The sequence below is a fragment of the Odocoileus virginianus genome, chromosome 6, assembly GCF_023699985.2.
Source record: "Odocoileus virginianus isolate 20LAN1187 ecotype Illinois chromosome 6, Ovbor_1.2, whole genome shotgun sequence".
NCBI lineage: Eukaryota > Metazoa > Chordata > Mammalia > Artiodactyla > Cervidae > Odocoileus > Odocoileus virginianus.
The window spans coordinates 65068473-65093432 of NC_069679.1; the positions used below are offsets into that span (position 1 = coordinate 65068473).

At 36.1% G+C, this 24960-nt stretch overlaps 1 protein-coding gene and 1 non-coding gene across 11 annotated transcripts in view; both read left to right on the top strand.

Annotated features, from left to right (window-relative positions):
- Positions 1 to 24960, top strand: part of FUT8 (fucosyltransferase 8) — a 306683-nt gene that overhangs the window by 180449 nt on the left and 101274 nt on the right. For all 10 annotated transcript variants that reach the window (XM_070469493.1, XM_070469495.1, XM_070469496.1 and 7 more), the window contains 2 exons: positions 14886 to 15001; positions 15118 to 15280. In XM_070469493.1, the coding sequence (XP_070325594.1) occupies positions 14886 to 15001; positions 15118 to 15280 (279 nt within the window). The remainder of the gene's footprint in view (positions 1 to 14885; positions 15002 to 15117; positions 15281 to 24960) is intronic.
- On the top strand, positions 13034 to 13105 carry TRNAC-GCA (transfer RNA cysteine (anticodon GCA)). Its single transcript has one exon. It is a non-coding gene; the product is annotated as a tRNA-Cys (tRNA).

A 24960-nucleotide genomic window follows, 5' to 3' on the forward strand; every position in this document is an offset into this window, starting at 1 on the left:
TTTATCTATGTCTTAAAACACCTGAGGATAATTAGCTCTACCATCACTGCCCTACATGGACAAATATATCCTGGTAACATTGAGATGGATATTTATAGCTTATGCCATCTCACAGTGAATTTGTCCTTCATGTATTTTGATTTATTCTGTTAATTAACAGAAGGGAAGAAAACAAGCCTGGATTCCAGTTCTAGCTACACTGCTTATTAGCTTTGAAACCTTGAACAAAGCTGCTTAACCTCTCTGAACCTCACTTTCATATCTGTAAGGATACCTCTTTTTTCTTGATTGTTCTGAGTTGTTGTAAATGAAATAGTTATCTTAAATGTTAATCATAGTACCTTGAAGATATTGAGAGTACCATATATGATAATAGCTATTATTTTCATTATTGATGTAGAACAAGAGCAGGGAGTAAATTTAAAAAACAATAACAGAACTTGCTTTGCGAAGTTGAGTGTTTTGAAAACCAGCTGTTCAGTGATAAGCATTCAGATGGACTAATGGGACCTACCCTTACTTTGAAAACGTAGTCCTGGAGATCGGGGTTTTCTAGTGCAAGCTGCCTATTCTCCTTGCTTGGTGTTTGCAGTAAGCCTTTCTCTGTTCAAATAAGCAAATAAACAAACAGAACCCCCCAAATACTATAGTCCTTGCAATCTGTCAGTTTGTTTAATTTGAAAGACTTCTAAGTATACATGTTTATATCTTTAGATGTGCATGTATATATATGTGTGTGTGTTTGAAAAAGAGTATATGTATGCATTTGTTTAAATCTGGACTAGTTTGTGTTTGGTTAGGGGTCTAATCCTTAGTTTACTTAGAATTTTAGTAAAAATTTACAGATATCTTAAGAATTTTTGTAATTTTTGAACTTTTTTTAAACAAGCCATTTAATATGAAAACTTAATTTTTGCCTAAGCCCAGTTTCCCACCTTATAAATGGGAAATAAGCAAAAACAGAACCAGTCATCAGCAAAAAGAGAAAAATATATGTTTTCAGAATATGGTATCCACTCTATATCAAGAATATAAATAAGATAATTTTTATGAAAAAGTTGGAGGAGAGGAGACAAGAGAAATCCTAAACTCACTGAGAATTATTTGTGTTTTTACCCTCCTTTCCATGCATACTTTTAAGTGGTTCAACTCTGCCTTATCTTAAAGCATTTCTTAAAAATTGGAGATACGCCTGAAAAGGAGACAAAAGTACTCTTTGGGAAATGTGTTTTCCAAACTGAGTGTTTTCTAAGATGTTCTAAATTTTAACTCATCGTCAGAAATGGCTTGGTAGTGGGTTATCAGCAAGCTATTCAAGTTTGTGCCCTTGTCGTATAAAGACCTTAATGCTGTGTTACAGGGAGCATCTGCTTAGACGGATTTGGGGATATGTTCCTGGGCCAGACATCCAGAGATACTCTGTGGTTTGCAAGGTTTTCAGTGTTTTGTTGTATGGGTTCTGTTCACTTACTGAACTAGTAATAGCATTATTATCATTTTATCCTTTGAATCTGACAAATCTAAAAGATTTGCAGTAGATTTGAACTAGCAGATAACCAAGGTCTTTCCTTTTTTTAATATTGTCATTCACTGCTTTCTTAATTTGTAAGAAGAACTTTCCAATAATAGTTGATTTTAGTGGGTCTACTTGGTACATAAACTCTGACAAAAATTCAATAATCTGCTGTAAATGAAGTACCCAGAAAATATTACCAGAGCCTCGCCCTTTTGAGAATATGAGGTAAATTAACTGTTACTACTGAGAAATGTTGTTGAAATGTAGAAATTTCTCCAGAACCCAATAAATATTAAAGGTAGAATAACTTGATAACTGATAACCGTGGCTGGACCCATGGTCTGTTCATATTTTCTGTTTCTTCCTGGTTCAGTCTTGGTAGATTGTTCTTTTAAGCATTTATCTGTTTCTTCTAGGTTGTTCATTTTATTGGCGTATAGTTGTTTGCAATAATCTCAAATGATCCTTTGTATTTCCATAGTGTCCATTGTAACTTCTCCTTTTTCATTTCTAATTTTATTGATTTGGATCTTCTTTTTTTTTTTTTCTTGATGAGTCTGACTAAACATTTATCAATTTTGTTTATCTTCTCAAAGAACTTGCTTTTAGTTTCATTGATCTTTGCTATTGTTTTCTTCATCTCTATTTCACTTATTTCTGCTATGATCTTTATAATTTCTTTCCTTTTACTAACTTTGGGTTTTGTTTGTTTTCTCTCTCTAGTTGCTTTAGGTGTAAGGATAGGTTGTTTGTTTGAGATTTTTCTTGTATCTTGAGGTAGGATTATATTGCTATAAACTTCACCTTTAGAATTGCTTTTGCTGTGTCCCATGGATTTTGACTTGCCTGGTGGCTCAGATGGTAAAGCATCTGCCTACAATGCGGGAGACCCAGGTTCCATCCCTGGGTGGGGAAGATCCTCTGGAGAAGGAAATGGCAACCCACTCCAGTCCTCTTGCCTGGAAAATCCCATGGATGGAGGAGCCTGGTAGGCTACAGTCCATGGGGTCACAAAAGAGTCAGACATGACTGAGCGGCTTCACTTCACTTTATAGATTTTGAATTGTGTTTTCATTGTCGTTTGTTTCTAGGTATTTTTTATTTCCTCTTTGATTTCTTCTATGATCTCTTGATTATTTGGTAGCATATTATTTAGTCTCCATGTGTTTGTAGTTTTTCTTTTTTTTCCCTGTAACTGTTTTCTAATTTCATAGTGCTGTGGTCAGAAAAAATGCTTGATGTGGTTTCAGTTTTCTTAAATTTACTGAGGCTTGATTTATGACTGAAAATGTGATCTATCCTGGAGAATGTTCCATGTGTACTTGAGACGAAAGTGTATTCTGCTGCTTTCAGATGGAATGTCCTATAAATATTAGTTAAGTCTCTCTGGTCTAATATGTCATTTAAGGCTTGTGTTTTTATATTAATTTTCTGTCTGAATGATTTGTCTATTGGTGTAGGTAAGGTGTTAAAATCCCCCACTATTATTGTGTCACTGTCAGTTTCCCATCTTATGGCTGTTAGCACTTGCCTTATATATTAAGGTACACCTCTGTTGGGTTCATAATGGGGAAGTATTAAGTCGCTTAGTTGTGTCTGACTCTTTGTGACCCCATGGACTGTAGCTGCCAGGCTTCTCTGTCCATGGAATTCTCCAGGCAAGAATACTGGAGTGGGTTGCCATTTCTTTCTCTAGGGGATCTTCCCCATCCAGGAATCAAACCCAGGTCTCCTGTATTGCAGACAGATTCTTTACCATCTGAACCACCAGGGAAGTCTAATGTTGGGTGCATATATATTTACAATTGTTATGTCATCTTCTTGAGTTTATCCTTTGATCATTATGTAGTATTCTTTGTCTCTTGTAGCAGTCATTATTTTAAAATCTATTTTTTTCTGATACAAGTATTGCTACTCCAATTTCTTCTGATTTCCGTTTGCATGGAATATCTTTTTCCACCCCCTCAGTTTAACCTGATTTGTAAATCTTGCCCAAAATTCTTGTGAACAAGGATGCTTTTCTCATATTTGAAGTGAGCAGGGACAACTGTCAGTCTAGATTGTTCTGTTTTTGGCTGCTGGATAATGAAACTATGGTCTAGTTTATACTGTCTATTTCACTTGTCAAAATAAACATCGTCACAGATTTCCTTGGAGAATTGAGCCTAAGACCTACTTAATGTTGATATCACAGTATCTTAGATCTGAATTTCAATCCAGATTTTCCCATGTGATTATTCTGTTAAAACTGATGTTGTTGCTTGACCCTTCTGCCAGTCTTTGGGTTCCATTTATGTTTTTACATACTGTGTAAAATGAATAAGCATCACCATAAAAGCAGTTCATTTGAATAAAATGTTTTCTCTCGATAGATCTCTTCCATCTATCTAATTTGACAAAGCTTGAAATTTGAATAAATGTATTTATTTTTTGTGGTTTTGCTGGAAATATTTTAGTCTCGTGAGTGCCCATTTAAAATTCTAACTGAAAAAACCAACAGACAAATACAAAAAATGAGCATCTGTGAGTTACTGAGTATAATTCTAATTTTCAGCCAGTTTAGTTCATATTTATAAATGGTCCAACTTTATGGTAGTCCTAGTAGTTTATTGGCAAGATGGCAATAATATATATTATAGATTGGTTTTTAGAAGAATTCTTTTTATTGAGTGAAATGATCTGATCTTAGCAGTTCTAGTTCTCCATAGCAATGACTAAAAGTTTAGGCAGATGGTAAACAACTATGTTGGTTAATCTCATCTAAATAAAAGATATTTTACTTGATATTTTTACAGCAATATTTTTTTCTTTTTAAAATTTTAATTATATATTTGTATATATAGTTTAGTATAGTTGATTTACAAAGCTGTGTTAAATTCAGGTATACAGCAAAGTGATTCAGTTATATAAATGTGTGTGTGTGTGTAATGAATGTGTGTGTGCGTGTAGGTGTGTATATATATATGGAGAGGGAAATGGCAACCCACTGCAGGATTCTTGCCTGGGAAAGGCCATGGACAGAGGGGCCTGGTGGGCTACAGTCCACGGGGTCGCAAAGAGGTCCATGGAGACAAGACTGAGTGACTGACAAACACACGTACACACAAAACATATACATGTGTATTCTTTTTCAGATTCTTCTCCATTATAGGTTATTACAAGGTATTGCATATAATTCCCTGTGCTATGCAGTAAGTCCTTATTGTTTCTCAGTTTTCTTTAACATAGTGGGTATATGTTAATCCCAAACTCTCAATTTATCTCTACCTCCTGCTCCCCTTTGAGAGCCATAAATTGGTTTTCTGTGTCTGTGAGTCTTTTCTGTTTTGTAAATAAGTTCATTTATATCATTTCTTTAGACCCCACATATAAGTGATATCATATATTTGTCTTCATCTTACTTACTTCACTCTGCATGACAGTCCCTAGGTCCATCCACATTTCTACAAATGGCACAATTTCATTTCATTTTATGACTGAGTAATATTCCTTTGTATATATGTACCACATCTGCTTTATCCATTCATCTGTCTGTGGACATTTAGGTTGGTTCCATGTGCTGGCTTTAGTAAATAGTGCTGCTCTGAACACTGGGGGTGCATACGTCTTTTAGAATTAGAATTTTCTCTGGATAAATGCCTAAGAGTGGGATTGCTGAATCACATGGTAACTCTATTTGTAGTTTTTCAAGGAACCTCTGTATTGTTTTCCATAGTACCTGCACTGGTTTACATTCCCACCAATAGTATATGAGGCTTCCTTTTTCTCCACATCATTCCTAGCATTTGTAATTTGTAGACTTTTTTATAATGTCCATTTTGACCTGTGTGAGGTGATACATACCTCATTGTAGTTTTGATTTGTATTCTCTAATAATTAGTGATTTTGGATCATCTTTTTATTTGCCTGTTGGACATCTACAAGCCAAAGAGAGAGGCCTCAGATGAAACTACACGTGTCAACACCTTGATTTTGAACTTTTAGCCTTCCTAACTATGGGATAATAGTTTTGTATGAGCTACCAGGTTATGGTGTTTTGTTATGGCAGCCCTAGCAAACTAATACAGCGTATGAGAGTTCTAATTACTCTATATCTCACTGACATTCATCCTTATACTCTTAATTATTATCCTTCTAATAGGTGAGAAAAGATACCTGTGTTAATTTGATTATCCTGGTGACTAAAATTTTGAAGTTGATCACTTCTCAGAATTATTAATCATTAAAGTTCTCAGCTGTGGTTTGCTTGGTCATCTATTTTGTACATTTTTCTATCAGTTTATCTTTTCTTATAGATTTAACAGAGTTCTTTATATAATCTAGATAATAATTTAGATACTTAGTTCCTCTTCACTTTCTGCCATAAGGGTAGTGTCATCTGCATATCTGAGGTTATTGATATTTCTCCCCACAGTCTTGATTCCAGCTTGTGCTTCTTCCAGCCCAACATTTCTCATGATGTACTCTGCATATAAGTTAAATAAGCAAGGTGACAATATCCAGCCTTGACGTACACCTTTTCCTATTTGGAACCAGTCTGTTGTTCCATGTCCAGTTCTAACTGTTGCTTCCTGACCTGCATACAGATTTCTCAAGAGATGGGTCAGGTGGTCTGGTATTCCCATCTCTTGAAGAATTTTCCACAGTTTATTGTGATCCACACAGTCGAAGGCTTTGGCATAGTCAATAAAGCAGAAATAGATGTTTTTCTGGAACTCTTGCTTTTTCGATGATCCAGCGGATGTTGGCAATTTGATCTCTGGTTCCTTTGCCTTTTCTAAGACCAGCTTGAACATCTGGAAGTTCACAGTTCACGTATTGCTGAAGCCTGGCTTGGAGAATTTTGGGCATTACTTTACTAGCGTGTGAGATGAGTGCAATTGTGAGGTAGTTTGAGCCTTCTTTGGCATTGCCTTTCTTTGGGATTTAAGGTTTAGCCTTTTAAAACCTTATTTAAGAAATCCATCTCTGACCAAGGTCATGAAGAATAGAAAATTTCTTCTAAAATTTTAAAGTTTTAATTGTCTGATTATTTAATTTTCACATTTTCCAAGTAGGAACCCAGCTGTCTAAGCAATCATTTATTGAATAATTTATCTTTTCCCTAGTAATTTAGAATGATACCTCTGTCATATATGTTGTGATCTGTCTCCAAGAACTTTATTCTTAAGTTCCATTAATTTATTTATCTCATCTTTTGCCAGTACCATACTGTTTTGTATTATGTTTAGTTAATCTGATTGGGTAAATCCTCCTCCCATTTACTATTTTGCAAAATTTCTAGTCTGTTTGAAGATTTTTGTGATTCATATGAATATTAGGATCACCTTGTAATTCAATTAAAAGATCCTTTTATAATTTTTATTAGAATTATATCCTATCAATTTGGGCTATCCTATCAATTCAGAAAATATATGATGTTTCTCATGCATATCTTACTCTTTGTTTAGATTTATTCCTTATCATTTTGTTTGCTATTTTAAATGTGATATATTTAAAAGATATATTTTGTAATTTGTAGTTATTGTTTAGGGACATTAAACTAATTTTTTATATATTAATACTAAATTTTCTTGAACTGTCTTAATGCAGTTAGTTTGTAGATTATATTGTTATTTCTGCACTAAAGATCATATCATCTGTGGATATCAACAGTTATTTCTTCCTTTCCTATATTGTAAGTCTTACTCTTTCTTACTGCATTGACTAAGATTTCCAGAACAGCGGTTAACAGAGCAGTGATGGCAGACATTTCTTCTGCTGTTTCTAACTTTAAACGGAATACTTTTAATTTTGATCTGTGGAATGTGATTTTTACTGTAAATTTTTTGATACATACTCCTTATCAAGTTAGGGAGCTTACCTTCTATTCCTTAAGAATTTTACAATGGCTAAATTTTAACTTTTGTCAAATTGATTTTTTTCCTGTTCCTGTTAAGATGCTAATTTTATTATTGCCTTTAACTTGTTATTTCATTGAATTTACATTAGTACCTTTTCTAGTTATAAACCAACTAGATATTCTTGATAAAGTCTAGTCATGGTGTATTTTTTAAAATGCTGCTATGGTAATATATCACTTAGGATTTTGAAAACAGATTTTTAGTTGACCTTTAATTTACCTTTTCTTGACCTTTATACCATTTTTCTATCAATTTTATACTAATTTCAAGAGTGGGAGTTTAGAACTTCCTCTCTTTTTATATTCTGTAGGAAAAAAATTGTATAACTGTTTTGTGAATATTTTTGAAATTCACATATAAAAACGCCTGGTCTTAGAGTTTTTTTTACTTAAATAGCTTTTTGATTACTGATTAAATTTCTGTTTCTTCTTGAATCTATTTCGATATTTCAGTTTCCTCCAAAAGTTATTTTTTTCCATATCTTAACATTAGGTGCCTGAAAATGTAGTATTTTGTGATGAGTTAAAATTCTTTATCTGTGCTCATAATTCTCTTTTCATTCCTGATATTGTTTATTTGTGCCTAGGTTCTTTTTCTTAATAAAGATCTTTATTGTTTCGACATACATGGCAAAATCATTGGAAGTATTAATTAAGAAAGGAAACCTATTTTAAATGAACTATTAAATATATTTCTAATGAGAAAAGTTTACTTTATCTGAGAGAGCTGTATAGTCATAACACTTAGGCTACAGATTCACTGTTTTTCATGTTCTAACCACAAAGCAGAAATTTGCTGATTTTTATGTTTTTGAACAGAGCCACTGAATTCCCTGAAAAGTGGCTTATGTTTGTGTATCAGAAGGACAACATAATGTTTGAAAGATTTTCTTCAAATGTTTTATTCCATAGAATTTTATAATTTTTGAAATATGCATAGTATTAGAAAACCTGAACATGTTGGCATTTTTAATAGGAAATGAAGATTATCTACAGGAAATCCTGTTTCATATTCCATGACGTTAAATATAATCAGTGAAATAGGCCAGCCACACAGTCTGCTTTCCTTTCATTCTCTGATGACTAATGATGTTAATCTTTTAATATGCTTATATATTTTTTAAATTTATTTTGTGTGTGTGTGAAGTATCTATTCAAATCTTTTCTCATTTTTTTTTCCACTTGGGTTGTGTTCTGATGATTGGATCCTTTATATAATTTAGACAGAAATCTTTTAACAGATACAGGATTTGCAAATATTTTCTTCTAGTCTATGTCATGTCTCACCATGGTCTTAACAGTGTCTTTTTTAAAATAAAGAGTTTTAAATTTCAGTGAAGTTTGATTTAGCAGTAATTTCTTTTATGGATCATGCTTTGATGTCATATCTAAGAAAACTTTGCCTAACTGATCATCATAAAGGTATATTTCTTGTTTTCTTCTATGAGTTTTATTGTTGTAAAAGTTATTCTTTCTCCACTAAATTACTGTGACTTTATAATAGATCAGTTTTGCATACTATGTATGGTCCTATTCCTGGACCTGTTCTATTCTGTGTCATTGATTTCTTTATCTTTATGGCAGTATCTTGCTGTATTGATTATTGTAACTTTACAATCTTGGTATCAGATAGTGTTGGTCTTTCAGTTTTCTTAGTGTTTCACAGATTTGTTTTAGGTGTTTGCCATTTCATATGAATTTTAGAATTGGCCTGTCAGTTTCTAAGCAAAGTTCATCATTTTTACTTTGCAGATTTTATAACTCTTTTACTCCATCATATTTAATTTTTTCATGATTTTGTTACTGTAAGTAGTAATGTGCTTTGAAATATCAATTTCCCATTGTTTTTTCCTAAATATAGAAATACATTGAACTTTATATGTTAATTTTGAATTCTGCAGCCTTATTATACTCCCTAAGATTTTCTACTTGGGGACTTACAAGTTTCATGAATTTAGATGTTCAAATAACTCACCAGAGTTGGATATTATTTTTAAAAATAAGCCTTCTGCCCCTTTATCTCTTTTCCTGCTAGAACTCCAGTAATCATAGATTGCTTTGCTTATGGAATTTATAGTTTGATTTTGGGAATATATAATTTCCTTAGTCTTTCTTCACTCTTTTTCTTTTTGTTTCTTTTTGCTCCTCTGACTGGATAATTTCAAACAAGCTATCTTCAGGTTCACTGATTCTTTGCTTGATCAAGTCTGTTGTTGAAGCTTTTTGTTGAATTCTTTAGTCGTTGTATTTTTCAGGTCTAGGTTTCCTGGTTTTTTTGTTGTTGTTATGGTTTCTGATTTCTTATTGAATTCACAATTTTGTTATATGCCTTGATTTCCTAATTTTTATTAGTTGTCTATGTTTTTTCACAGTTCACTGAATTTTTTTAAGAGGATTGCTTTCAATTCTTTGTTAGACAGTTGATAGATCTTCATTTCTTGGGGTGTAGTGATTGGAGCTTTATTAGTTTCATTTGGTGTTTTTATATTTACCTGATTGCTCATGATCCTTCTGTCCTTGTGTGAATATATTCTCCTTTGAGAAAGTGGTCTCTTTTCCAGCGTTTACTGGATTACTTAAGCCGGGCGAGACGTTTACCAGTCAGCTCAGCTTAGGGCTCTGGATGGGCAGCTGGTAGCAGCCTTAGACAAGGCATGCTTACATTCAGGGTCTCAATTTAGAGAAGGCTACTGTGTGTGCTCTGAGGTTGAGGGACAGAGCAACTGTTATTTTTCTGCATTTGGGTAGGTCTCAGAGCTGGGCTTCACATTTTCAGACTGAACTGCTGGCTGGGATCTGCGTTCAGGTAGGGCTATCTGCTGGGCTCTGTGGTCACCTAGTCAGGCAGGGTTGTGGGCCATGTTCTCTGGCCTGATGTCCGGGGAGTGCAGTTGGTTGCATTCTGGGAATGAGCAGGGACATACGCTGAGCTCCACGTTCATCTATGGTTGGATGGGGCCTCAAGCTGTGCCCCCTGACTTGATGATACTGTTGGCAAGACTGTATTCAGTTAAAGCCACACACAGGGCTCTATGATCAGACGGGAACTCAAGGCGTACTCCTAGATCAGATTGGGACATACACTGTGCCCCAGAACTTGGTGGGCCTATAGGTTGGGTTCTGCAATTTAGAAGGCTCTTGTCTATACTCTGCTGTTTGACAGTCTCTCGCTGGGCTTCTTGGCTAGGTAGGCTGCCGGTTGTACCCCACAGCTGGGTGGAGCTGGAGGCTATGCTCAGTGGCTGAGGGGTGGCTTTTTGGGCTTACTGGTTGGGTAGAGCCATAGGCTATGCTTTGTGATTAGGTGAGGTGGCTACCTGGGCATTCAAACTGGGTGGTTTTCAGGCCATGCTTAGCAAATGAATGGGTTGTAGGCTGTGCTATGCTGCTATACAGCGCCAAGGGCTGATCTCCACATAGTCAGTACCAGGGGCTAGGCTTCAACGCTGTTGAGGGACACTCTTTGGACTTCCTCAGTCAGACAGGACCAGTGGTTATGCTCTGCAGTTGGGCAGGACTGCTGGCTTGGCTCTCCGCCTGAATGGGCTTGTAGGATGGGCGTCAGAAACCAGGGTCTCTGGTCACCTGTGAGGCTGGAGACTTATGTTCAGCAGTAGAATGGTGCTTCTGGCTCAGTTCTCTGCTTGAACAGACCTACAGAATGGTCTCTGTGGCTGCTTGAGGTACCTGGCCAGCCTTCCTGGTCAGGTTGACAGTACCCTGGGGTTTGCAGTTGGGTGGGCCTGCTGACTTGCTTTCCTCCTAAGTAGCCATAGGATGTTCTTCATGGCTGCCCACAATGCCTGGCATTTTTTGCCAGTCTTCACTGTTGTATGAGATTGGAGGCTATGCTCAGTGGTTGCATGTGGCCAGGGACTTTCTTCCCTGCTTGGGTGGCCATAGGATGTGCCAAATGACTGCCTAGCATCTCAGGCCAGGCTTCCTGCTCAAGGTGGTGGGAGGGGTGGGTTGAAGGCTATGCTCAGCAGTTAAGTAGGGCTGCTGACTTGCTTCCCTGTATCAGCAGAGCCCTAGAATTTGCTCCTCCTCCAAGACAGCCCTCTGGCTGAGGAACCAACCAGGCAGAACTGCCAACCAAATTTCCAGACCAGCTGGGGTCACAAGCTCAGCTCTGCAAGTGGTCAGAGTTGCTGGTCAGGATCTCAGCTCAGGCCCAACTGCTAGTAGGAATGCAGTCTGCCAAGATCTGCACACTGACTGCTGTGAGCCCCTTCCTCCTTCTCTATCTGTAGCTGATTCTCCTAATAGTCCCCAGGAAGTACTTAAGTGGGCCTCCCAGGAAGCATCTGGAACGCTGGGGAAGCTTCATGTCCTCTTACACTCTTTTCCTGCAGGAGAAGCTTTAGGCCCAGGGGATCTTGTCAGGGCAGCCCTGCACTGAGCTGGGGGGCAGGGGTTGGGGTCGGGGAGGTCAGAGTGAAACCACTCCTCTTGCTCTTCCATGCTCTTTCTCTCAGTTATTGTGGTTGCAGGGCATGCTTCATACTCACCCTTTCGTTCTGGGATCTTCAGAAAGGTATCTAGTCTGTGAATTGTTGCTAGCTACTCTTTCCCTGAGGAATACTGCCCTCCATCTTTCTCCAGATTCAGTTTTATTAAACTGTTGTTTCATATGTTTTATCTGGGTTTTCACTTGTTGTTAAGTTGCCAAGTCATGCCTGACTCTTTACGACCCCATGGACTGCAGCATACCAGGCCTCCCTGTCCTGGGTTTTCATTTGTTCCAGGCTTAATGATAAATGTGACCTCTGTTACTTCATCTTGGCCAGAAGATATTCTATATATCTTTCTGCACAGTGAATGTAATAAAACATCCAGTTACCTAAATATTCGGGTGAAGAGATTGTTCTTACAGATTTACTCTTTTCTGTATTGAATTTGGAAAGAAAAGCCCTTATTGTGTTCATTTTTTGCATTGACTTCTCTATTACTTTTCTTTATCTATAGTTTATCCATAGTTGGATTACATTATTACATATAATAATGTCATATAAATCACTAATTCTTTTCTGTTCTATTAGAATTAGATGGGATTTAATACTTAATGGAACTCTGCTGAAAAGACTTTATGCTGTTTTTTCATGCCTGTTTTCCCCTAACATTATTCCATCAAAATATGAAGAAATGAGATAAAAAGGAGAATCTGGACATATCTTTCAACTGACTGAAATTTTGTATCACTAAAATGTATTCTGGAAAAGGACATCCTAATCCTATGGTATATTGCTGCCATAATAAATTACAAGAGGTGGTAATTTTATTTTGTTTTCAAATTATTTCCTACAAACCAGCCATCTAATTCAGAAGGCGATTAAGAGCCAAGTTTTAAAAATTATGTACCAGGAAATGCCTCATTTATGAATGTATACGTATTTGTGCTCATAAATTGGGTAATTGTGCACCTAACAACTCTCTTCATTTTACCATTATTCTGTTGTTTGTATACAAATGAAGCTTTTTTTTTTTAATTCAAATTCTGTAGCCTGGAACATTCACGATTAGTGGATGACTATCATTTCTTCTGTTCATTGTTAATGCATATAATTTCATGTGAAATTATAGAATATTTTATTTACTCCCGTATAACTGTAGCTTCCCTGGTGGCTCAGATGGTAAAGCGTCTGCCTGCAATGCAGGAGACCCGGGTTCAATCCCTGGGTTGGGAAGATCCCCTAAAGAAGGAAATGGCAACCTACTCCAGTACTCTTCCCTGGAAAATCCCATGGGTGAAGGAGCCTGGTAGGCTACAGTCCATGAGGTTGCAAAGAGTCGGACGTGACTGAGCAACTTCACTTTCTTTCTTTCTTTATAACTGTAACAAGAGCTTCTTTACTAAGCATTCATTCTGAAGTTAATTTGGCTTTATCTGTTATATAAAAATACTAGAAAAGGTATTAGAGTTTTAAATTACTTTTTTCATCAGGTTGATATATAAATTTAAGTTCTGTCAAGTATAGTTTAAAAATTGTTTTCCTGGAATGATTGCAATGGTACAAATAGATATCCCAGGCATTTCAAGGTTACAGCTCATCTCTAAAATGACTGAGCCCAGATACAGTAGTCCTGATAAGGTTTATTGACAGACACTGTGCTAGCTACTTAGAGACATTTTCTCATTTAAATAGATTATAGAAGAAAAAAATCAGCCCTTTTTTAACCTCAGTATTTTTCTAAAAGTATATATGCATATTTGTATATATGTATGTAAATATGTGTGTATGTATTAGTTTCCTATTGCTGCTGTAACACATAACCATAAACTTTTTGGCTTAAAATAGTAGAAATTTATTTTCTTACAGTTTGGGAAGTCAGAAATGAGTTACATGGGGCCAAAACCTAGGTGTCTGTGTGGCCACATTCACTAGAGAAACTCCAGGTGAGAATCTGTCCTTGCCTTTACCAGCTCCTAAAGATACCTTTCTTGCATTTGTTGCTCATGACCCATTCCTCCATCTTCAAAGTAATAGGCATGACCTTCTCCTCTTTTGTAATAAAATTTCCTTCTACTCCCCTCTTATGAGAACACTTGTGGTTACAATTTATGGCTCACTTGGGTAATCCAAGCCTATTTCCCCTTCTCAGGATCCTTAATCACACATATAGTTTTCTGTCACCTAAGATAGCATTACAGATTCCAGGATTAGGATGTGAATATCTTTTATGGCAAAATTGGAGTATAGAATACTGTCAAAAGTCACATAAAAACAAAATATGTTAGAAGTAAGTACAGTTTGGAAAAAAGTTGTACAGGTTGATAATATAAGCGAGAAATCCTGGAGTTCCTCTGCTGTGTTCCAACATTTTATATTGTTGACTGGTAGTTTTTATTCCCAACATAAACAGGACATTAACCGTCAGGTGTTTTTTCTGGTATTCTTCATCTTCTATTCTTGTCTTTCCCTTCCTTGTAAAGCCAATGCTTAGTAATCTAAGGTTATAAGTTCATGAACTGGAACACAGTTCATGATATTGAACTGTGGGGGGCGACACAATGGCCTGATATTGTGATTAATTTAGAAATAATTTGCATTTGATATTTGAACATAGACATATTTTCAATTACATGCTTTTGTACTCCTTTTAAGGCTTTTTGTCACCCTCTCCTTCAACTTTGTTCTCAACACTAGTGAAAGAATTGATCACTTTGGCACTAATGGTGTTATTTAGAGTAGTATGATGAGTTTTTAGGTGACAGTTCTAAAGGTTCCTTAATTCTTCAAAGATCATACATCTCTGAGCTAGATTATTTTTTTCTGTGTTCAATATCTTTCCAGTGTTTATGTCTTTCCCTTACCTTTGGAGGGAAAATTTCATTTGGTACTTCTAATATGTGTTATGGTCCACTGACTTCTAGAGTTACCAATAAATGTGTTTTAGCAAAGTAAGCATGTATTTTCTTGCATAATGTATAAGCTAAATGTTTACATTTTCTTCCTTGAACTACAGAATACCAGAAGGCCCTATTGATCAGGGACCAGCTTCAGGAAGGATTCGTGCTTTAGAAGAGCAGCTTGTGAAGGCCAAAGAACAGATTGAAAATTATAAGAAACAAACTAGAAATGGTAGGTAATCATACATTGTTTCTCCTCTTCAATATACTGATATTAGTACAAATAATTGAAAGTATCCTTTCATCAGAATGTTGGAAATGTTAATACTCTCCATTGCTTGACGACAGGTTTGGGGAAGGATCATGAAATCCTAAGGAGGAGGATTGAAAATGGAGCTAAAGAACTTTGGTTTTTTTTACAAAGCGAGTTGAAGAAATTAAAGAATTTAGAAGGAAATGAACTCCAAAGACATGCTGATGAATTTCTGTCAGATTTGGGACATCATGAAAGGTACTTCTTCACCTTTCATTTGGGACTTAGTAAAGGTTATGATCTAGGAGTGGGAAATGGAGACCTTTGTAATTTCCCTACTGAATGGTAAACGATACCTTCCGTGCCGGGAGGGATTGGGGGCAGGAGGGAAGGGGGGCGACAGAGGGTGAGGTGGTTGGGTGGCGTCACCAACTCAATGGACATGAGTTTGGGTGGGCTCCAGGAGTTGGTGACGGACAGGGAGGCCTGGCATGCTGCGGTTCATGGGGTTGCAAAGAGTTGGACATGACTGAGCAACTGAACTGAATGTTTAGAAGCAGTAGAGTGCCTAAGGGCTCAATGGACGATAATCACCAAATATAGTTCATCACCAGAAAATATTATTTTAAATGAGTTTCTAGAAATCTTTATGCCCTGACTAAACTCCAAAGGTAGTGCTCAGTCAGCTAGCAATACATTAAAATATCTTCCTAAATCTCCTTGTTATACAACTGACATGTGAAGTGGAGTGTGCAGTTTACATTACAGTACATTCATTGGAACACATACTGAGGCTGGCAGTTATGCTTTGAATTGAAACACTGAAAAATTCAGCAGCTTTTTAAGATTTCTAGAGAAAGGTTAATAAGTTTTTGATAAAAAGGAGCATTCTGTTAATTGCTCTTCCATTTAGTTGCTAGAAAGAAGAACCTAAAATCTGCCTAGTTAAATTTGTTTCTCCTGTTCGCACATTTCTGAAAATGTGGAGTTTATCTTCTGTGGCAGAGGACACATTTTGGTCTGGTGTGTTCATGCAGAACAAAATGTATCCGAGAATCTTTATAGATATGTAAAACCTGTCCGTAGGCCTATTATATTTGCAAGTCTATATTCCCAGTGGGATTCTGATGGCAATTACTGTCTCATTAGTGAACAATAAAAGAAAAATTGTTGTATTAACACAGCCTACCACTGTGAAGAGGAAAAGAATTACCCCACAACCTAGAGATTCCTATATATTAACATATCAGCAATATAGTAGTTATTTTGAAATATTGCTTTGCTGTTTTAAGTGAAATTACAAATAAAATCTGTCAGTTTATTGGATTCATTTTAGTATTAGTGAATCTGTAGCAGTTTCATTTCAGTTCAATCGGTCAGTCACCTCCGAATGTTTGCAACCCTGTGAATTGCAGCACGCCAGGCCTCCCTGTCCATCACCAACTCCTGGAGTTTGCTCAAACTCACGTCCATCGAGTCGGTGATGCCATCCAGCCATCTCATCCTCTGTTGTCCACTTCTCCTCCTGCTCCCAATCCCTCCCAGTATCAGGGTCTTTTCCAACGAGTCAACTCTTCGCATGAGGTGGCCAAAGTATTGGAGTTTCAGCTTCAGCAGCAGTCCTTCCAATGAACACCCAGGACTGATCTCCTTTAGGATGGACTGGTTGGATCTCATTGCAGTCCAAGGGACTCTCAGGAGTTCTTCAACACCACAGTTCAAAAGCATCAATTCTTCAGTGCTCAGCCTTCTTCACAGTCCAACTCTCACATCCATACATACTCTATAGCAGTTTAAGAGCATAAATTTCAAGGGGCATTGATTTACTAGGTCACAGATTGAGCAGTCCCTTTTAAATTTTTGCCTAACTTGCAGTCAGGTCATACTTAGACCTTTAGACCAAATATGGACTGATTCTGTCCTTAATGCTTCTCCACCCTAAGCTGATTCTGGGTACCAAGTTTCTGTTAATTGGAGCTTTGTGCTTCTGTGCTTTGCTTATTGCAGTTTTTTAGAAAAATGCAGATCTGAAGAGGATTTGAGTTGGGCAGACTATATGGTATTTTAAAAGATAAATTTTGGCTCTTCTGATAGAATATTTAATTTTAAAGTTTGAGTGATTTAATTACTTGAAAATTTAATTTTTTCAATTCAGTTCAGTAGCTCAGTTGTGTCCAACTCTTATAACTCTGTGGACTGTAGCACACCAGGCTTTCCTGTCCATCACCAACTCCCAGAGCTTGCTCAAACTCATGTCCATCGAGTTGGTGATGCCATTTTATTTTTTGGCCTTTTCCAAATTAAAATAATTATTTAAAAATTATTTTGTGCCTAGGTTCTGTGACTATATGTAGAATTGAAAAAATATGTGGAAATAAAAAAATGTTGGGCCCTGAAAAGTTGATGTAAATCAATGTTAATTTTTTTGTGAGTTGAGTTCAATCTTAAATACATTTTTTTTCTTGACACTACCTTTTAGTAAATGTTAAGTAATAATATTTTGCTGAAAACAAAAAAGATAGAAGACCCAAAACACCGAGTTTCTTTTGCTATCTTAAGCAGAACTTATAATGAACTTAGGATACAACTTCACAGGGTAGTAATTTAACTCCAGGCAGCCAGATTAGAATACCGTATTATAAATAATGAACAAAGGAAAACCAAAAATTAGAGAAATAACCTTTAAAATAATGAATGTACAAATAGAGAGGATTTGTATGTATGTAGCATATGCCATCTTACTGTTAATTTCCAAGATCTTTAAGTATAAGAATTAAAACAGACCTTTGTCTCTGGTGATTTTTACATTACATAAAATCCCCATTTTCTTTTTATGCTGGCCCAAATTATAGTCTATAGTCTCTGGACTGAAAGCCTATGTTCTCTGAGAAATTAGTTAGAGGTTGAGTCTATCAGTTTTCTTGTTCAGATTTCCCTTTGAATCACTCATCATTTTTTTGTTCAGAAAGACATCAGTTATAAAGAAATTACTTATGGGCTTTTGTTTTTTCAGAATGGCTTTCTTTATGTGTTAAAATTCTGTTCCCATAGAAACTCTGATCTGTTTTTTTTTTTACTTTCTAAATAAACTTTATTGTGTCATAATTTATTTACAATGAAATGTACATAATGTAATCTATAGTTCTGTGGGTTTTGACAAATGCTCCTAGTTTTATAACCACCACTGCAATCAAGATACAGAATTGCTACTGCCCTAGGAGAATTCCTTCTGCTCCTTTATAGTCAGCACCTTCCCACCCCCAACTCCAGTCCCTTATAGTCACCAAATCTGTACTCTGTCCCTATAATTTTGCCTTTTCCAGAATTTTATGTAAATGGGATCATACTATGTAGATTTTTGAGTGTGGTTTCTTTCACTTGGTATAATACATGTGGGATTCACACATGTTGTTTTGTGTATTGGTAGTTCATTCCTTTTTATTGTTAAGTAATAAGCATAGTATGGATGTATCACAGTTGGTTTATCCATTCAGCAGTTGAAAGACACTTGAGTTTTCTATTTTTTGGCAATTATGTATATACGAAGCTACTATAGACATTAACATATACGTTTTTGTGGAAACATGTTTTTATTTCTTTTGGATTAATATGCAGGAATGGGTTTGATGGGTCATATATGGAGTGTATCATGGCATCCAGTCCCATCACTTCATGGCAAATAGATGGGGAAACAGTGGAAACAGAGGCTGACTTTTATTTTTCTGGGCTCCAAAATCACTGCAGATGGTGATTGCAGCCATCAAATTAAAAGATGCTTACTCCTTGGAAGGAAAGTTATGACCAACCTACACAGCATATTAAAAAGCAGAGACATTACTTTGTCCACAAAGGTCCGTCTAGTCAAGGCTATGGTTTTTCCAGTAGTCATGTATGGATGTGAGAGTTGGACTATAAAGAAAGCTGAGTGCTGAAGAATTGATGCTTTTGAACCGTGGTGTTGGAGAAGACTCTTGAGAGTCCCTTGGACTGCAAGGAGATCCAACCAGTCCGTCCTAAAGGAGATCAGTCCTAGGTGTTCATTGGTACTGATTTTGAAGCTGAAAATCCAATACTTTGGCCACCTGATGCAAAGAGCTGACTCATTGAAAAAGACTGTGATGCTGGGAAAGATTGAGGGCAGGAGGAGAAGGGGATGAGAGAGGATGAGATAGTTGGATGGCATCACCAACTCAATGGACATGGGTTTGGGTGGACTCTTGGAGTTGGTGATGGACAGGGAGGCCTGGCATGCTGTGGTTCATGGGATCGCAAAGAGTCGGACATGACTGAGTGACTGAACTGAACTGAACTTATATGGAGTGTATGTTTAATTATGTAAGACATCACCAAGCTTTCCCAAAGGGTAGTACTATTTTGTATTCTCACCAGCAATGTGTAAGATTTCCAGTTGTTCCATATCTTTGTTGCCCTTGATATTGTCAGTTTTTATATTTTCTCCTCTCCATTCTAATAGTGTAGTGGTATATCATTATGGTTTTAATTTGCAATTCCTTACTAATGTTATTGAGCATCTTTTAATGTGCTTAATTGCCATCCAATATCATCTTTGGTACAGTGTCTTTTCTAAATCACAGGCTTGATTTTGGGGGATTGTCTTTTTATTGAGTTATAAGCAGTCTTCATTTTATTCTGTATGCAAATCTTACTGGTGCATTTTAGAGAGCTCTTTCTGAGAGCCATGTGAAGGAAAGTCTGTTGTCAGGAAATTAGAAAGATTTTACAGAAGTCCAAGTAAGTGATAATGAGCTTCTGGACATGGGTAGTTGGCAGTAGGAATAGAAAGGGATAAATGTAAGAAAAATGGAAGTCACAGAACTTGGTGACTGATCCAGTATAGGGAGATGGGGGACTCAGAAGTAATTGAGGACTTTGTATTTTGCTGGAAGGATAGCTTTCATAAATGGAGATCATTGTTTCTTGTGTAGTAATTTGATTTTTTTCCCTGACAAAGTGTAGTCTCCTGATGCCTAGAACTCTAAATTCAATACCTTCTCTTCCCTGCAGTGCTAAGCACTCATTACTTAGTTTGCATTTAGTAAGTTAAGTCTTTTTTATTTAGTATATGCATTCTTTGATTATTTCACACTCTACTTTGCACCCTGTGCAGAAACAAAATCCTATTCCATCAAAAGATTTATTAATTTTTTGCAACTAAAGAAAATTATATAACTGAGGTCAAAATATTCTCTTGTAATTGAGAATCGCAAAAGTTATGAAGGGTAAGTTACAGGAGAAAAGTCATTTACCTCTAAGTATAAAGCTAGAAGCTCCAGTTGATTTTAACAGTGGATGCTGCAAAACAGTATCTGTTAGAAATCACGGAGTATATAGGGGAGGAATTGGAGGTGGACTTCTAAAGTGTTATCAGAGTCATGCTAAAAGGAAGCCTGTGGGACCAGAAGAAAACCTGACATTCTGTATTTTTGTACTCCATGCCCTTGACTCCATGTTTGATTTACTTTGGAGGATTTAAGTGATCCCTGTATCTAAAAGTAGTCATGAGACTGCAGTTATCCATCAATCACTAAAAATACAGTGTTTCCAATTTGGAGTATAATTCTGATTCTAAGCAATGAAGTATGAACTTTCTTTAAATGTGAATGATAAAAAATAATGTTGCTTACCAAATATATCTGATCATTTGTTTATATTTCATGGACCCTGTGCTCAGTAATTCTTTAAATGCATCTAAAAATATGTGGAAATTGAGGGGGGAAGAAAACCCACTTTGGCTCATCATAAACTTAGGGTTGTTAGAGTCAGAGAACTAGTTTAGATTTTATGTTTTATCCCATAGTGCTACTCTTCCTTGAAAGAAGAGGAGAAAAGTAAAATGAATATGGAACATTATTTTCTTTTGATGACTGTGAGCTCTTGGTTCCAATCTATTTATTTTACAGATGAAACTGGAAATTCAGTTTAATATTGAAAAGGAAAAAATATGTATCCTTTGTTGTTTTTGCACATTTTTTCATACTCAGTTTTTATTGTCTTTTAGGCCTTATAGTTTAATATGATAAGTGAAATTGCACATCTTTCATTTTAATTCTTCAAAGAGTAATATACCATATTGAAAGTGTATAAATCAGAAGTCCTTTTGTATATGTTTATTAGTGTATATTAGATTTCTTTTTATTTGTGTGAACAATATGAATGGTTTATAGCAATGTTATTATGGAAAGTATATTTTAAATAAGTCAGTTCTAAGAGCAGAACTCCTTATTCAGTGGATAAATTTCCTAGAACCCTAATATAAAACACTAAATGTTGAGTAAATCACAAATATTGCTAATGTCTTCAACTATCATACTAAGTAGAAAAACTTTAATTTCTAAACATTTTTAACTCGTAAAGTCATGGTCATAGATATTATGAAGATATTTGAAATTCAGTACTTATCATTTGATAAATAGAGGCATATCTCACAACAGTCTCTTCTCAACATATAGGTAAATTAGAAAGTCAGTGGGGGAAGTCAAAAGTGCTCAGTGCCAATTGTTAAGAATTTTTGTGTGTCGTTATTACCCTAAGTCTTTTTCAAGTTTCAGCAAGGCATCAAGAGCACCTCGAGGGTGTCTAAAAACACGGATTACTGTATCCCATCCTCAGAGTTCCTGATTCAGTAGTCCTGGAGTGGGGCCCGAGAAATTTGCATTTCTAACATCTTCCTAAGTGATACTGTTGGTGTTTGAGAACAAAGGCTTTACAGAATCCCTGGTTCTCTTTATTGGTTCACCACTGATAGAGGCTGTGTTAAGTTTCTTAGAAAAAATCATGTCTTTATATGTTGGTGCGCCTTATCAATAAACTGTGGGGAAAAAAAAACTCTTTTCTTTTGCTCCCCACTTGATGCTGTTTCTTTTAGTGAGGGGACCATATTTCTTTTCTAGAATGTGGCTCTCATTGTTCATTACTCAAAATACCTACCATTAATGCAGCCTGGATTCCAAATATCATGTGGGTTTTAGCTCTCCTGAGATTTTTAGCAAAATGCTGTTGACCTGATTAGCCTGTTACTTGGGAGCTAGTTAATTAATAATATTCTTTGACTTTTAGGAGTTTTTATTTTTTAAAAATTTAGAGGGGCTGATGGTATAATAAATAAATACAGAGTAGAATAGCATTATTACCTGGTATATTGATCTCAAGCATTAATATCATTTGATCTTTCAGTTGATGATCATTCTAATGATTCTATGTGACCATGCTAATAGTAATAACATCGCATTTACTTGATGCTTCTGATATCATTGATCATGAATTGACCCTGGCCTCTTTGAAATAGCAAGAGGGAAATCAGCAGTTTAGAATGATTATTTTTGTCATTATGACTTGATTACTTATGTAATAGTTTTAAGTTCAGTGCTTAGATTTATGATTTTTAGATTTGGCCATTAGTTTCTGAGGATATCATGAAAAGTTTTATCTTGCCACACTTTTTGCTTGTTCAGAAATACATTTCACTTAATCGTTGTTGCTTTGGCTCTTTTTGTCATCTTTATGGTGCCCAGTTTATGAAATAGTTAACTGGAGTTGTTTCTTTTTTATTTTAAATCATACCAATTATTAAAGGACAGGAGAACTGATGAGCTATTTCTCAGTTACGTTGACTGAAACTACTGAGAAGCAGCCTAGTGAAGTAGCAGTCTCATTGCCCCTGCATGGTTTGCATCATCTCATTACCAGTGATTTGTAAAGCAGCTTTGCTAAGACTGAGAACAGCTATGTTTCCCAAATGATGAATGATACTTATGACTAATTAAGCTGATTAGCTTTTTGCTACTGTGTGTAGGGGAATATGTAACAAAAATAACTTCAAATCAGGCAAGGGGTGCGATATCTGACTGGTTATAGAGGAATATTGGTAGGTTAATATCTCACAGGTTTATTTGATCAGAATTGCTAGTCATAACCATTGTGGTCCAATAGCTTGTTTTTTTCCCTCTCTTTATAAAGTAGACTCTCCTCAACTGTCTTTGAAAGGTCCAAGAACTGAAATCTTCATTCTTGAATAGTTAAGTTTTGTGAACCTTCAACTCTATCATTCTTTGTGTTTTATTTTATTATATACATAATCTTAATTTTTTTCACATGTGTTTTGATTCTTACATGAAGCTGGATGTAAATATTCTTTCTCCAGTTTTTAATATCTTTAGGCAAAATGTTTTTGTATGATTGCTTTCCTTCTAAGGAATTTAAGTGATACTAGAACATTCCTCTTAATATCCTTGGATAAAGGGAAACATTGTCATATGAAGTTACTCTTATTCGGCTTGTTACTGAATTTCTATCAGCCGGATTGTGATTCTCCATCTTCTGTAAGGAAACATTCTCTCCTGAAATAAAATTTGCATTGGAAGAAGAATCTGGTGGAAAAGTGTGTCTCATCTACTGGCCTTAACTCTTATTTTGCCTGACCCACCTTATATCTCCTGGGGTGTGGTTTCCAAGCTCAAAATTTTTTTTTTACATTAAAAATACTTAATTTACTAAGGATTTCCTATGTGCCAGTCACTGTGATAAAGGCTCTCTGTTCATTTTCTTGTTTTATCAACATAACAAGAGACACAAGAAACACAGTTTCGATCCCTGGGTCAGGAAGATACCCTGGAGAAGGAAACAGCAACCCACTCCAGTATTCTTGCCTGGAAAATTCCATGGACAAGGAGCCTGGCGGGCTACAGTCTAAGGGGTTGCTGAGAGTCAGACATGACTGAGCACGCATGAGCAATACTATGTGGCAAGCCTCCTTATTTTACAAAACTATACTTAGGCCTAGAGAATTTAGATAGCTTATGCAATTAAGTAGCAGAGCTGTTCTATCTAAATTTCTTTCTCTTAATTGCTAAATACTTCTCTGAGCTTTATTTTTCTCTTCCACACATGGAGATATAATTCCTGCAATAGTAGCATTGTGATGATTAAATGTGGGAAAATATATAAAATGCTTTCCGTAGTCACTAACACATTGTAGAATCTGGTAGACTATAGTCAGACCTGCCCAAGGAAAGTCCCATAGGGGATAGGTATAGAAAATTCCTAGATCTTGCAAGGAAGGCACTGTTAATGGGAGATTGTCACAGTACTCAGCAGGAAGAATTTCAAGGTCTGAAACCTAAACATAAGCCTAGTGGACCTCACTCACCAAATAGCATAATTATTGCCCTATGTGGTGGTATGAGCTGTTTTTATTGCTGCCCTTCTGGACTCCTATATGCCTGTGTGGGCTGTCAGAATGGCGGTATTCTAAAATTCCTCCTGAGACTACATGGGAAGCAGTGGGAGCACTCTCTGCCTATCTGTCTCCTGGTCACAGTTTTATCCTTTGCACTGTTTGCTTCTGTCCCAGGAGCAAACCAAAGTATTGCACCTGATGCATATTGACCTGTGGATTAGGTTTCATGGTGTACCCTCCCTTAGTCACATTTGCTTTAATAAATGCCAGTTCCTTCACCTTGGGTTTGAATTACATCTTCTGTGCCAGCCATTTGGGGGGAGTTTCCCTCTTCAGCATTTTGAATCAGGTATAAACAATACTCTGCTTGTGGTTCTTCATTGGCATAATTGAGAGAGACTTGAACATTTAAAAACAGTTTTGTGTTAATATGTATAAAAATAGGAAAATTAACAGCAAGCATAAAGAATATAAATGCAGGCCAGCTTTGGAAGAAGGGTTTGATATTTGTCAGCTATGAGTCACAGATGTTTGTCTGGTCTATCACTTATCTTCAAACATGTGTATTCCGCCCTCAAATGACCAGTGGTATTCTGCTGGTCCTTTGCCTGGATTTGTATTAATATTTCCCAGGCTTTAATACCTCAGGACTTTAGATTCACCATCCACCTCCTAGATTTTTGGTAATCTTCATAGTCAAAACCAAGTCAGCCAGATTATCAGCTTTTGGACACTTCTAGGA